The sequence below is a fragment of the Macadamia integrifolia genome, chromosome 4 (genome assembly GCF_013358625.1).
Source record: "Macadamia integrifolia cultivar HAES 741 chromosome 4, SCU_Mint_v3, whole genome shotgun sequence".
In the NCBI taxonomy this organism is placed as follows: Eukaryota; Viridiplantae; Streptophyta; class Magnoliopsida; order Proteales; family Proteaceae; genus Macadamia; species Macadamia integrifolia.
This window is the reverse complement of record NC_056560.1, coordinates 1,984,967-2,000,373: the sequence shown is the minus strand read 5'-3', so window position 1 is coordinate 2,000,373 and position 15,407 is coordinate 1,984,967. Positions and strand designations below refer to the sequence as shown.

The following is a 15,407-nucleotide window of genomic DNA, read 5'->3' as shown; positions in this document are numbered from 1 at the left end:
CGAAAATAGTTTATTCTAATTTTCCCATAGACTCAGAAAATTGGAAATCAAAGAAAGAACTATGAAGAGAGATAAATAAACAATCTCCGTTTTAATGCCCATTTTCTACGAAGTTTTCCCCACTTTCTGTTTTGTTTCCTCCTTTTCAATCGTTTTCTCTCCAGTCTCTTTCTTTGTTTTGACCTAAATGCCAGAGAAAGCGTTTTTTTTTTTCCTTTCACCATTGATGTTATTGCGTAGATCGACTCAGTTTCATGTTGTCGTTCTATGATTTTGATTTCTTTCTAAAAGAGTGACCGGCTTCTTGTTTGTGTATTTTGGATTTTGTTTTTTGGGATTGCTGGGAAGCAATGAAATATTCTTTAAAGAAACTAAAAGGATTCGCACTTCACAAGAACGATGCGAAAGAGAAAAGAGATCTTCAACCTTCAGCGCAGTTGGATGAGCTCGGGCTGGCTGCACAGGTAACTTACCTTAAGTTTCTTTAAGATTTTTCCCATTCAATCTGGAGCTATCTTCTTTTCGTTTGCCTAGGATTGGATAGATGAAGCGCTTTCATAATTTAGGGCTTAACGGAGTAGTGTTTGATTTCGATTGTCACGAATACGAACTTGCATTTTGGAAATAATTATTGGAAGATCTCTATAACTTGAGACAATAGGAGTTTGAAGATCGTATGTTTTTGGTTGCTGCGCATTTGATGGTCTAGTACTCTAGTTGCAACTCTTGACCTTCCCTTTTCAGTTTTCACTGGGCTTGTGAAGACTTTTCATCACGTGGGCTGTGATATTGGAAACATTATCCACTGTCATTTCTTGTTGATTGCTTTGAAAAAAAAAAGGCTTAAAGCCTGGTAAATCTCTATAGTAGTGAGATCGCGCTTCTGTTTGTGGTTACCCACTCGAAATGAAGTTCCAGGAAAGCATTTCTCTGTAAGGTATTGAGTCTGCTTAGTGGTGGTGTTGGGGGAAGGGGAATGATTTGGGTTTCAAGGTTCTGAGTTACATTCCGTTTTATCTTAGCACAGTTAGTCGTGTAGTTTGAATAGGACAAAAAATCTACCTCCACCCTTAATTGCAAACATTTCCATAATGAATTGACCAATTTCAAATTTGCCAACAGAGAGGAGTTCTGGTGCTCTTTGGTCTTGTGATTGGTGCAATTATGTTCCTGGTCATTGAGAACAAAATTAGACAGTATGCACATGGGAGTAATTGTTTTGGCTCCTGCTTTGAGGCGAACAGTTGACTCAAATTTCCCAGTCCAAGCATTTCAGATCATAGTTTCATGTCCAACAAACATATCACTTTGTTGGCGTCTGAATGCTTGCCATATGTCTTTTTCTTCTTTCAAGCATAATCATTCTATGTATTTAGCCCTTGTGCTCTATTCTCTTTATGTTTGTGTCTGCGTGTGATTCAGTCTGTGTTTACAGGGTATGCAGGATATGAGAAACTGCTATGATAGCTTGCTTTCTGCAGCTGCTGCCACAGCAAATAGTGCTTATGGTACGCAACTTCTCTTATAGATTTTTCATTTAAATGAAGTTCCCCCCTCTTGGCTAATATATTGTGTAGCTCATGGTCAAAATTGAGAAACTTAAAAAACTAGGTCAATTGAGATATTGAATCACCTGAGGTCCTGAAATTTAAATCATTTTCCCAAGAGGACTTTCCAGACCATGAAGTAAATAAGAAAGAGATTTCTCTCTAATTTTAGAGTCCTTTGGTTTGAATGTCGAGTCTGGGAAGAATTCACAGATATGCAACAGAAGAGATTAAAGATGGATCAAAACAGAGAATTAAATGAAGAATTCTATATAAATTGGTAAAGAAGTGAAAAGCTTAGTAAAAAGAAAATGGAATTATGAACTGAAATAAAATCTAAACACAAAATCAGACCCAGTGATGGGACAAATGAAAAAGGCCTGCAAGCACAGGTTTAACAGAACAGGTATGAAACAAGCACAAGTTGAACGAGAAGAGGAAGAAAGCAGTATTAGTAAAGCAGAAAGAAAGTTGTAGCATAAAAATGCCAGACATCTGCGCTGTGACCCTTGATCTCGGATTTCCACCAATAAAGCCTCCCGCAGTTTTACCCTAGTAACCATTGCTCAATCCATTATCCAAAACCACTTAAGTAATGTGTTTGCAGCCCTATATATTGACCCAGGTCTTCTAGTCCAGCCAATGGTTCCACTTCCACACCCTATATTTTTCTCAAGATAGATCTCCTTAACCAACTTAACGACTCAGCAGCCAACTCTTAGATAAACTCTCTAAAGTAGAGCATAAGTAAAAGAGAATTGTTTCTCTCTAAAGTAGAGCATAAGTAAAAGAGAAATCTAAACAACAAATTTTCTTAGTGATATGACTCATTGGACCCCACAATTAATTGAAATAGATGGTCTAATAACCCGCCCATAGTTTGAATGAAATAAACAGTGGGTTATTTTTTTAGAACGGCAAAACTTTATTAATGGAAAAAGAAGAAGGTACAAAGGCTGATGTCAAACTAATTATCAAGGTAATCAGTCCTAGTAGGATCCATCATGAACTCCAACTCACAAATCAAGTTCAGATTTAACAGGAACTCAGATCTGGAAAATAGACACAGATTCAGGCTGAAACTTGCATAAATTGTATCTCACCTAATAGAGCTCCGTTGGGGGCTGAAATTTGGATGGAAGGAGGTCCTATATGGGGGAACAAACCATAAAAAAATTGAACAAATTTTGCCGGCTGGATTGAGACCTATGTTTGTTGCAAGAAAAAGAAAATTTTTGGTGATTCTTCGAGAACTTGAGTTGGAAGCGTTGGATGATCCTCAAATTTGGATTGATTGGTCCTCCTAAGGTCCCCAACAAATCCTCAAAATATTACAGCAATTAGAGATCTGGTCTGGAATATGCACTTGAAACTTTTTCCCAGGATAACCCTGTAACTAGATTCGGTAGCCTGGATGTGTGCTCTTCTGATCAGAAATCTTACAGGGCTTAATCTCACTTTAAACAATAGACAAACATAAAAATAAAAAAAGAAAAAAAAGGAAGAGGGTGAAAATTGATTGAAGAAGAAAGGAGGTAGGGGAATGGCTATCTCAGCATGGGTCTCTCACCCTTAACTCTCTCAGTTGATGAACAAACTTATATCAGGTCCAAGGAGTAAGCATAGCTCATAAATAATTTCTTTAAGCAATCCGTTACTTTGTGTTATAGTAATGCCTCTTTGTATAGTAGAGATTAGGGACTCAATACATGGTAAGAAACTGACAAAAGGAAACGACCTAAAATTAGAAACTTATCGACTTAAGACACAAACTTCCTAACAAATAATCTTGCTTGCTAAGAAAGAAATAAAAGACATAACGAGACTTCTAGAATACTCAAAATATAGAAATATAATTTTCTTAATTACTAAGAAACATAAAATTTTAATCCCAATATTTGGGCTTTTAGAATTGACCTATTACAAAAGTAAACCAAAAAATATAAAGCTGGTTCCCATTTAGTCCGATGGTGCATGATGTTGGTCTTTGGACCACATTTTTAGGATGGGCTTGCATCATACTCCCCTTGTTTAAAAGAATCAACCCAAAATGGTTTGGCTGCCGTCGGGATCAAATGAAATAATGATGAATTTACCTTGTAGCTGACAATCAAGACTGGAAATGAGTGCATGAAGGGGTACTTTTCTGGTAGAAATGAATATACTACACTTCATTTCTTTATGGATCATTGCTTTGAAGAAATTTCCTCACCTAATTGTGCCTTTTTCAGAGTTCTCAGAGTCATTGCGGGAAATGGGGGCCTGTTTGCTAGAAAAAACTGCGTTGAATGATGATGAAGACAGCGGTAAATGATTAGATGACTTTACCTTGCAACTTATACTGGTGATTGTTTCCTCCGTTATTTCTAATTTTTGACTTGGGACCCATAAAAGAATTGACTTGGGAGAAAAGAGCTCTTTGATTTCCAGCATGCCATATCATAATTTAGCAACAACGCAATATTTACCTCACAAATATCTTCATGGAGTTGGTACACTTTTACTTTCAGCATCTTCTAGAGAAAGAAATTTCCTAGTTTTTCTTGAATTCTCTTATATTTTTATTTTCCAGAAGAAATTTTGTTAGACTTTCAAAAGGGATATTTGGCTGAACCAGTCATTCTTTCCTTAAGAATTAAGAAATGAAAGAAAGAAAGGCAGTGATTTGGTTGGTCTACTCACCAACATTTATGATATTGGAAACAAAGTAATTATCCTCAAATTAATTGTTTGGAAAGTGGGATATTAATATTGGAAGCTGGGCTTTCCTCTTTTTTTTTCCTTCCCTCAAAAATTAGCATTTCATAGTGATGCTCTAGTTCTGACAAGGTAAGCTACAATTGTGTTTGTTTTAATTTTATGCAGGTAGGGTTTTGATAATGCTAGGGAAAGTGCAGTTTGAACTTCAGAAACTTGTTGATAACTATGTGAGTCTTGATTTTGTGCTATAAACTCTGCCACATTCCTGTGTAATTACCAATTTTTGGCAAAAGCACTCATTTTATAATTCTGATGACTTATGCCTTTCTTTTTCTTTGAAATTTTTTTCAGCGCTCCCATATTTTCCAGACAATTACAACACCGTCAGAATCTCTTCTTAATGAACTTCGAACAGTGGAGGTTTGTTTTAATGCATTCTTTTATCTCTTAAAATATGTGAAAAGTGTAATTGATTTCTGATCTTATGGCCGGGTGCCTCTATTTCCTGGCTGTTTATTTTCTTTCCTTAACAAAATGGTACTTTTTTACTTTTAGTTTGAATAGTGGTACTATGTTTATTAAGACAATGTGAAGGCTCTTTTGGCAGTTGGAAGATAAACAGAGCTTGAGTCAATTTATTTATGTCCAAAATCTTATAGTGGAACATTTGAGGCAAGCTTTAAGTCTTGATTTTGGCATCAATTGGGTTATTGTAGTAATTAAAATTTAAAACACAATTCTAGATGTTTGAATTTTGTTATGAGCTTGGTGGGGCCCAAACAAGCACATAACCAATTTCTTCAAGATAAAACAGAAAAGAAATGTGGTAGCTATTGAGACTTATAATTAATGACACTTATTATTCACTGGTGCAGGAGATGAAAAGACAATGTGATGAAAAAAGGTAAGCATACTTTGTCATCTTCTTCTTTTTCTTCTCCTTAGAATGATGTTCTTCTTACTGTGGGTAAATATTCTTTAGAAAAGTATACGAGTACATGATGGAGGCACAAAGAGAAAAAGGAAGGTTAAAAGGTGCAAAAGGTGAAAGCTTTTCTCCCCAGCAGTTACGAACAGCTCATGATGAATATGATGAGGAGGCAACTTTATTTGTTTTTCGTTTGAAATCATTGAGGCAAGGGCAGTCTCGAAGTCTTCTAACACAGGCAGCACGACACCATGCAGCTCAGGTTCACTTGATTCATAATTTTCGGATATCAAGAATCTTATATTCTTCGTTGTTGATCATTTATGTGTGATCTTTCCTTTGCTTCTTGCTTGAAAGCAGTTGAGATTCTTTAGGAAGGGACTTCAGTCTCTTGAGGCAGTTGAGCCACACGTAAAAGTGCTTACGGAACAGCAACATATTGATTACCAATTCAGTGGTCTTGAAGATGATTATGGGGATGATGGTGAAGATGATGATGGTTATGATGCCAATGATGATGGTGAATTGAGTTTCGACTATGGCCAAAATGACCATGGGCAAGATATTTCCACATCGAGGAATTCAATGGAGGTCTGAATTATCTCTTAATGTGATGAAATTTGTTTCAAAAGTGTAAATAGCTACTTTCATTTGGTTATTTTATGTTCAAATTTTTTGATGATTCTCTCTTATGTATATTAAAAAGGTATAATGATTAAGGGCTTTGCTTTAAGCTGAGACAATATCTGTGCGGCTTTCCTTATTATTTTGTAAATTGATTGACCCTGGTGGCAACTGGCAAGTGACACTATGCATTGCTTTGACAGTGGCATCAAATGATCTAGATATGCAAAATTTAGTTCCCCGAAGAAGAAAGCTGAATGGATTTGATTTATCTTCAGAATTTTGGGAAATGGTTCCTTATGTTTTGGCCTTGATTCCATATTCATCAAGGTTCTGTTTCCAAAATGCAGAACTTGGTATTGCTTCATTTAGAAGTTTCCAAAACCCTTTATTTGTCACAGATATGACTTTCTTGTTTCGGGTCAAGGGACAAATTTACTGGAGCTCTTTGTTCACTTGTGGTTTCAGTTGTTCAGCATAATGTATCATCTTGTGATTTAAAGTTTTTCTGGTGTGAAGAGTTTTCACTTGATTATGTAATTTCAGCTGTTCAACATACTCTTCTTTTTGTGTCTTTCTTTAAACCCAATGATCTGATATGTGGACTCACCATGCAGCTGGATCAAGAAGATTTATCGTTTCCCCAAGCGTCCACAATGGAAGTTGCACAGGTAAACATCCTGCCAGGTCTATTGAAAAATAAATTTGGAGCTACAAGAGCATTTTTATATATTTGTCTACAGAAAATCCTTATCAATACCAAACAATGCCTTGACACTGAACATTTTTCATTAGTTTTCAGCCTCTCGAGCAAAAGTTTACTTGTAAATACTTTCAAACAGCTAAAAAAGCTTAGGCACCATAAGCATTTTTGGTCTGACTTCTTGGATCCGATTAGTGAACACTTTTAGCTCTCAAGTTTTCTTTTTTTTTTTTCAATCTCTCTTTTGTTTTATATGCAGGAGAATTTAGAAAAAGGCCAAGGAGATCTCCACTCCTTTAGTAGAGAACCTAGGGGGGGCAGCCAATCTGCCCCAATCTATGCTGAGAAGACATTTGATGTGGCTGAAAGAATAAGACAAATGAGACCATTATCAACACGGAAGTTTCACACCTACGTACTACCCACACCAGTTGATGCAAAGACTTCAGTAATGACAAGATCAAGTAATACAATTCCCCATACAAGGCAAACAAGTTTGGGTGGACGTACTCACAATTTGTGGCATTCATCCCCCTTGGAACCAAAGAAGCATGAGAAAGATTCCAGAGATGATACATTGTCAGGCATCTCTGTTGTAAAAGCACAGTCAGTACTTAAAGAGAGCAACATTAATAGTGCCTCCATCAAATTACCACCTCCTCTAGCAGAAGGGTTCTTCCTACCACAGTGTGATCCACACACTGCTTCTGATACTAAGAAAGTCAAAAGACAAGCTTTCTCTGGTCCATTAACTGGTAGAACTTGGTCAACCAAACCTGGTTTATCTGCTAGTGGTTCTATCAGCCAAAGCGAACACCCCCAATCAGTTTCTGGAATGGTTTCACGTGCCCCAATACTTCAGCCATCCTCATCTCCAAAAGTATCACCAAGTGCGTCTCCCCCCCTTATTTCTCCTCCCCGAATAAGTGAACTTCATGAGCTTCCTAGGCCACCAATCAGTTCTGCCACTAAGTCCACAAGACCTTCGGGTTTAGTTGGTCACTCCACTCCGTTGGTTGCCAGAAGTCAGGAGCATTCAACCACAAGTAAAACACCTACCTTGACCTCAAATTCTGCATCGCCACTGCCAATGCCTCCTTTGACTGTTTCTAGGAGTTTCTCTATACCTTCAAGCAGCCAGAGAGCAGTGGCACTGCATGTGACGAGGCTGTTGGAGGCTCAAAATCAAGAGAAGGCTGAAGAAGTTGCATCACCTCCGTTGACACCTATTACGTTAACAAATGTCCAACTGTCATCAACTGCTTCCGAGGTTGTCAATCAGGCTGGGCAAATGAAAGGTAACTGATAAAACCTTTGAATTACTTTTTTCCCTTGACAAAATTTACATCATCTGGTATGGTTTACCCTTGTGATTGACTGGTGTTTCACTATTGGGTCACAAGTCTAAATGGTAGGTCTCTAGTAGTTAGTATTTTATCATATAATAACTTCTATTACCATCTAATATCTATTTCATTTCTAATATTTTCAAAAATATGCTTTGACCCATGTAAGGAGGAAACTTCATCCTCCTTTGTATTGCAATGATATGGAACCGGGTAGCGTGTTTGAGAAGTTTGGTCAAACAAGGATTAAACAAAAAATTTAATGCACTTGCAAATTTCCTTTGGGTGGTCATTTTGCTTTAGATACCAAAATGGAAAATTTGGATATTTAAATTTAGTTAAGATGTTTTGCCCATACATTTTGATGAATGTAGGTAGGCATTTGTGTATCTATGTCTTATAATGATATAAGTATTTAAATATTAATAGTAATTGACGAGAATTATAGTTGGCCTGTGGTTAAGGTTGTTTGAGGAGGTCACAAGTTCAAGTCCTGTAGAAAGTTTAAATTAGATTTTGGCATGAGCTTTGGAGCTTGTCAGTCAAATTGGATTAGATATCGGGTCTTTAACCATGATAAAGCCCTTAGAAATAGGCCGAAACTGAAAATTAGATTCTGTTCCCAAAAATTTAGGATTGGCCAAAATATGCAGAATGTTTTGTCAAATAGGAAGGAAAAGGAACAATAAAACATAAAAACATTTCAGTGTTGTGACTGAAACTGAGATCTCGCATGGACACCTAGAACATATGAAATCAATGAGTCCGCTACAAAACAGCAGAAGACTGCAGACAAGAGGAAGAAGAAAATATTATAAGAAAATAGCATGGACACGTAGCATAATAGAAGTAATAGCTGCAAAATGGTAACTGCAGTCTGCAGACAAGAGGAAGAAAATTCACAGGTTTCTCTTACAATCCCAGTATCCAACTCTATCCATCCATCCAAAATCTGGTTCTTAAAGAAATTACAGTCTCGATTAGAAGAGAAATAAAGAGAAAATTGACTCTCTAATGTTGGGCCTTCCGTATCCTTCCTTTACCCATCTTGGGAGATGAATCTTAATACGTCTTGATGGAGGGTCAGTAGGAAAACGGATGAAAACCCTGAGATGGGTCTGAGAGTTGCAGGGGAGAGGGATAAATGATCGCTGTTGTGAACAAATCAAAATAACCCTAACTAAAACTATGAGATAGTGGTAAGAAAGGGGTCGAACCCACAGAGAACTACTAGAAGGCTAAATCTACTAAAATTGAGGTGAACGTTTTTTTGAAAATCAGTTTTGTAAAATTCAGAATTTAAATTAAAACTAAATAAACCAGTTAACAAGAACAAGAATTAATGAGAAGAAGCTATCCTTAGGTCTCGAATCCGTTTTGGTATTATTACCAATTTTTGGTTCATACTTCAGTTCACTGAAACTACAAGTTCCAATGCAACCACAAAAACATAATCTTTGACTACACTAAGCATGACCTATCTTGTCGAGCACTATCGTCTATCGTTTTCACTTAGCACGTTTAATTTGATTGGTTAAAGGCTATCATTAGCATATTGCCAAAAATCACATGAAATACCATTGCTTGAATAGAATAATTGAATCACAGAAACAAATATCCTAAACTAATTTAACTATTAAAATCATCCACAATGGGAAGGAGTCTTTAACATCAAATAATCAAGTATGAACTTAAACCAGAAATTAAACAACAATAAACCAAAACTCCATCTAAACCTAAAGATAGAGAGGGGACTTAGCCACGCATGGTACTAATGAAGGAAGGGCAGCAATGATGGTGGTGGTGATGAACCCCTTGGCGTAATGGCATCCTCTTTGTGCAATGTTGTCCCTGCAAATCTGTCCGCAAGAAGGTGCAATCTTAGAAGAAAAGAGAACTATGAGAACCAAGAAAGAAAAAAACAGCAAGCTTTCTTCTCCATGAAGGGTGTGATATGGCAGCCTGTATCCTAAAGAATGGGTGTGTAGAGTCTAAAAAGGGAAGGACTAAAAGAGAGATTCATGGGAGAGCAAGAGAGAGGTGCGTGTGATGGGGTGGTGGAATTGGATTTCAATTAGGAGAAAAGAAACCGTGGGTGGGGGGGAAACCATGTAAATGAGATGTAATTGGTGGCAGAAATTGTTGGTGGGAGATGGAGAACCGTGGGCATGGGAGAAGAAATAGGGAAAAGAGAGAGAGAGAGATTGGTTAAGAGTTTAGGACAAAAGAGAGAGAGAAATGTGGGTGGGAGAGAGATCGCTAGGCCTAAGAGAGAAAATAGGGAGAGAACCGTGGAAAGAAGAGAAAAAAAGGAGGGAAAGATTGGGTGGGAATTGAGAACCGTTAATGCAGGAGTAGATTACAAGTAACTAACTCCGCAGTTTATAATCTCAAATAATACAAATAGGAGCAAAAAACAAAGAAATAATACCATCAAATAAACCCCTAAGGATACAATACCCATTTAGGAGCAAAACTAGCCAAAAACCTAACCCGATAGGAGAGATAAAGACCTTCTATAGAGCTGGAGAGAGAAAGGTGCGGCCAAGCCTGTGGGAGTCCGATTGAGCTGCACTTTTGGGTGTAGATAGTCCATAGGGAGGGTACAAAAACCCCCAAATATGAAGGGTTTCTGACGGATGGTTATGGAATTGTGCGCTTTCTTGATTTTCAAACCTAGGAGAGAGAATGTGAAGAATTTTGCAGGAACAACAACTTGCCTTCTTCAAATAACCTTCAAGAGAGGATCGATTGATTTTCTTAGAGTATAGAACCAGTCCTCCAAAGGATTTATAGATCCAATCTCAAACTTGGGCATCAATAAGGGTCGATTGGATTCAAGAACAACTCTTTGGCTAGCTAATTCTGATTTTGTATGCTTTAACAGGTCTGAACTTCTAATAACAATAAACGAAAAATAAAAATAGAAAAAGAAGAATCGAAGGAGGGTTGAGAATGATGAAAGAGAATAAAAGAATGGGTATCTCATCCCTCTGGTTTTGGGTATCACACCCCTCAAAGGTTTAAGCATCTCACCTCGCAATAACAGTTTTTTTAGCTAAAGAGTAATTACTCAATAATTCATTCATTCAAATCTCCAATTATAAGTACATAGGCTCTTCTAGGCAGAATAGCAATCAAACTACTACTAGGAGCTAGTTTCCCAATAGGACTAGACACTCCTATTACAACTAGGAGCTAGTTTCCCAATAGGACTATACACTTCTACTACAACTAGGAATTCAAAATAGGACTAGGACTTGACTTTATGATTCCAACATGGAGTAGGACTAACTAATTAATAGTCCATATAGAACTTTACAACCGACCAATGGCCTAATGTGCCTTTATTGAATTAAATAGTAACTAACTAAATTAATGAATTAAATCCCGTTTTTCTACGTTCTACCCATATTTTAAGCTTATTAAGTAGCCCATTTCAAAAAAAACTCATGGGATCAAAGGCCCAGCACATATATAACACAACCCAAGGTTTATTTACAATAAAATAAGCTCAAGTGACTTATCTACATCAATTTGCCATCTCTTAGAAAAAATTCATCCTTGAATTTTGTAGAGTGTGAGGGTGATTATATCATGGTGCACGTCCCTCTTCAAGCCGTAGAAAAATTCAGGTAGCTCTTTGATAATAAAGATGGTGTCTAAAATGTGAGGAGCTCGATCTTTAAGATACTTTAATGGGATGACAAATTCCACATGCTCAACTTCAAAATCTTCAGATGTATCCATAAGGTCATCTATATATGCACCTTTGATCTCTTCTAACTTCAATGCAACATAAAACTCTTTTGGTTCATCTATCAGGTGGTTCCTAATCGGTTCCATTGATGGTTTAAACACAACTTCATTCTTGAACTCCTTAGGATCTTTCTCTTGGCTGTTCACAATCATCACAGTTGTTGTAGTGTCAAGTTCCCTAATTTCAACCTCATTGTCCATTGTGGCAACTTTGTTTCTTTTGATTTCTCCCACATGAGTTTCATTGATGGGAACATCAATGGCTAGTTCTTCCTCAACAATAGGAATGGTTGGAAAAATTTTAACACTAACCTCAACTTTTGACTCTAGTTCACTGGTCAAAGGTGTCTTCTCTTGTTGCTCCTTCGCAATAGAGGCCGATGATTCCTTCATGCTATTGTCAAGTGTGGGTGGCTTTTGGACATCTGGTGGAAGGAAGTACATGTTTCGTTCATGCTCAGATAGGTACATGCCTGCCAACTCATACTGCATCTCGTCCCACGTTCTAGGTTTACATTATTGAGCTTGAAGTTGCCTTTCACGAACTCTTCATTGCATTCGAACACAATCACTCATCTGAGAACATGCATATTGGCGTTTTTGTCTCTATTAAGTTGTAGTTGTCAAAGTACATGTCCAATTCACGCATCCATTCAAGGAATTCCCTATGAAAATAACGTGGTTGATCATTAGATTTGGTGGCAGTAGATGTATTATAATGGGAATCCTGTGGAGGGAAGAGCCTTCTTTGGAAATATATAGGGAGGTATTGTGTCACTAACTCGTACTTCATCTATTCCCAAGTCCTAGGCTCATGTCCTCGAACTCGGAGTCGCTTTTCATGGACTCTCCATCAATCTCTAGCATGACCAATCAACCGGAAGTAAACAACTTGAAGTTTTTGTCTCTGTCAAGTTATAGTAGTCAAAATATTCCTTCAGAGAATCTAACCAATTAAGGATGTAGAATGTATCTCTTTGTCCAGCGAAGTAACGAACTGATGGAACCATCTTTGGTTAGGCTCTAATAGATTGTTTGGAGTTTTCTTCAACCGTAGCTCTGATACCACTTAATACATGAGTAGATTATAAGTAACTAACTCTGTAATTTATTACCCCAAACACTACAAATAGGAGCAAGAAACAAAGAAATAATACCATCAAATAAACCCTCAATGATACAATACCCATATAGGAGCAAAACCAGTCCAAAACCCAACCCGATAGGAGAGAAAGACCTTCTATAGAGCTGGAGAGAGAAAGGTGCGGCTAAGTCTGTGGGAGTCCGATTGAGCTGCACTTTTGAGTGTAGAAGTCCTTAGGGAGGGTACAAAAACCCCCAAATATGAAGAGCTTTTGACAGCTGGTTATGGAGTTATGCGCTTTCTTGATTTTCAATCCTAGGAGAGAGAATGTGAAGAATTTTGTAGGAACGGCAACTTGTCTTCTTCAGATAACCTTCAAGAGAGGATCGATTGATCTTCTTACAGTATAGAACCAGTCCTCCAAAGGATCTGCATATCAGATCTTAAACTTGGGCAACAATGAGGGTCAATTGGATTCAAGAACAAGAACTCTTTGGCTGGCTGATTCTGATTTTGTATGCTTTAACATGTTTGAACTTCTAATAACAATAAACAGAAAATAAAAATAGAAAAAGAAGAATCGATGGAGGGTTGAGAAGGGTGAAAGAGAATAAAAGAATAGGTATCTCACCTCTCAAGTTTTGGGTATCACACCTCTCAAAGGTTTAGGCATCTCACTTCTCAATAACAGTTTTTTTAGCTAAAGAGTAATCACTCAATAATTCATTCATTTAAATCTCCGATTATAAGTGCATAGGTTCCTTTATTTATAGATGGTAGAATAGCAATCAAACTACAACTAGGAGCTAATTTCCCAATAGGACTAGACACTTTTACTACAACTAGGAATTCAAAATAAGACTAGGACTTGACTTTATGACCCCAACATGGAGTAGGACTAACTAACTAATAGTCCATATAAGACTTTGCAACCGACTAATGGCCTAAACCTTTATTGAATTAAATTGTAACTAACTAAACTAATGAATTAAATCCCGTTTTTCTACCTTCTACCCATATTTTAGGCTCATTAAAGTGGTTCATTTCAAAGAAAACCCATGGGATCAAAGGTCCAACACATATATAACACAACCCAAGGCTTATTTGCAATAAAATAAGCCCAAATAACTTATCTACATCAGCCGTGCATGGGACAAAAGAGGGAGAAATTAAAGAAAGAGATGAGAAAAAATAGGGGAGATGTTTAGGAAAAGTGGGAGAGAGCCAGAGAGGGACTCCTATTCTATTTTGGACAAGGAGAGAGAAAATATGAGAGAAAGTAGGAGGTGGGAAGAAGAGCTAGACGTAGAAGAGGGAGAGAAAGAGAAAATCGTTTCTCTCTCTCTTCAGTTTCCCTTTTTTCTATTTTTTATTCTCTTTTTCTCTTAGAATTTTCAATCCTACCCTCGATCCTTGCCCTTGCTTCTAGACTGAAACATTTTCGTCCATTTAGCATCAAACCTGTGCACATCTCTTGAAAACCTTGCAACCGAAGATTATCCCAATATGTGGTCAAATTACTCATGAAAATCAACTTAAAATTAACAATTCAATTATAAAGGAAAATAAAGACTCTAACATGGAAAGACATCCTAAGAGGAAATTGACTTAAAAAGAAAGGAAATCTAAAACCAACTCTGACTATATCTTACGTATTCAACTTCCCAAAAATAAACAGAATAAAATAAACTAAAGATATTATTCTCCTAAATAAAATCAACTACTAAAATCCTATTAGACTAAATAATCAAATATGGATATGATTCGTTTCTGTTTGGATACCTAGATGGATTTGAATCAATCCATGGGTGTGATCTGCATCACGACTAGGACCTCCTGCTGACTATATATTCTAACCTTTTGCCTAGGTAACTACTTGACTCATGGGGTTAAAAGATAATAATTTGTAATAGAAGCATAATGCATGTCATTTCAAATAAAGCCCAAATTCAAAGAAAATGTCAATATAGAAATGCCATGGTACTTGAGTACCATACCATACCCAGTCAATATAGAACTACCGTGTTCCTTGAATACTGTACGCTCATTACCCAAAAACAAAATCTGCCATTGTCCTTAGGCTGCAACCTTAGGCTCTGTTGAAGGGAGTGAAGTGAAATTTTCACTTAAAAAAGAAATGTTTATAATCAGTACCCCCATGTGATCTAATTTGATTGAATAAATTACTTGATTTTTTAACCATATTTAGTAATGATACATTTTACGTGTATTTTTATTTTACATGTTATAGCAGAGGATTTTGGATGCAAAGTAAAGTGAAATTTTATAACCAAATATGGAATGATTTGAAGTTAATGATATAGTGACATGGGGTAATGATTACATACATTTCTTTTTTAACTAGAAAATTTCACTTCCCTTCTCTTTAATTCCCCTTGCAACCAAACATAGTGATGTAGAGACGCACCCATGGAACGATCCATACCCATCTGGGTATCTAACGAGAGATGAACCGGATCCATATTGAGTCCTTAGTCTAGTAGGATATTTTAGGATTTTTATTTTCATGCAATTTTTTAATTTTTGGTAACTTAGGTATGAAATAGCTATTAGGATTTAGTTTCCAATTAATTTGAGTTTCCAATTTAGAGTAGGTTTCATTTTAATGTTGTTTTTTTTTTTACTATTTAAATGCATGTAATGCTCAATTAGAGGACAAATTGAAGAAAATATGAGTTGAGTATTTGTGAAGCCT

General features: G+C 36.7%; 1 protein-coding gene across 2 annotated transcripts in view; it reads left to right on the top strand.

Moving 5' to 3' along the window:
- LOC122076814 (uncharacterized protein At2g33490-like) overlaps positions 1 to 15,407 on the top strand; it is an 18,676-nt gene continuing 3,269 nt past the window's right edge. The window contains exons 1-10 of one of the 2 annotated variants that reach the window (XM_042642385.1): positions 1 to 464; positions 1,436 to 1,508; positions 3,779 to 3,853; positions 4,413 to 4,474; positions 4,599 to 4,667; positions 5,123 to 5,151; positions 5,230 to 5,437; positions 5,536 to 5,766; positions 6,417 to 6,470; positions 6,762 to 7,800. In XM_042642385.1, coding sequence (XP_042498319.1) covers positions 351 to 464; positions 1,436 to 1,508; positions 3,779 to 3,853; positions 4,413 to 4,474; positions 4,599 to 4,667; positions 5,123 to 5,151; positions 5,230 to 5,437; positions 5,536 to 5,766; positions 6,417 to 6,470; positions 6,762 to 7,800 — 1,954 coding nt within the window. In that variant the 5' untranslated portion in view covers positions 1 to 350. Of the gene's footprint in view, positions 465 to 1,435; positions 1,509 to 3,778; positions 3,892 to 4,412; positions 4,475 to 4,598; positions 4,668 to 5,122; positions 5,152 to 5,229; positions 5,438 to 5,535; positions 5,767 to 6,416; positions 6,471 to 6,761; positions 7,801 to 15,407 lie in introns of those variants that run through there. The other variant, XM_042642386.1, reaches the window with a different exon arrangement.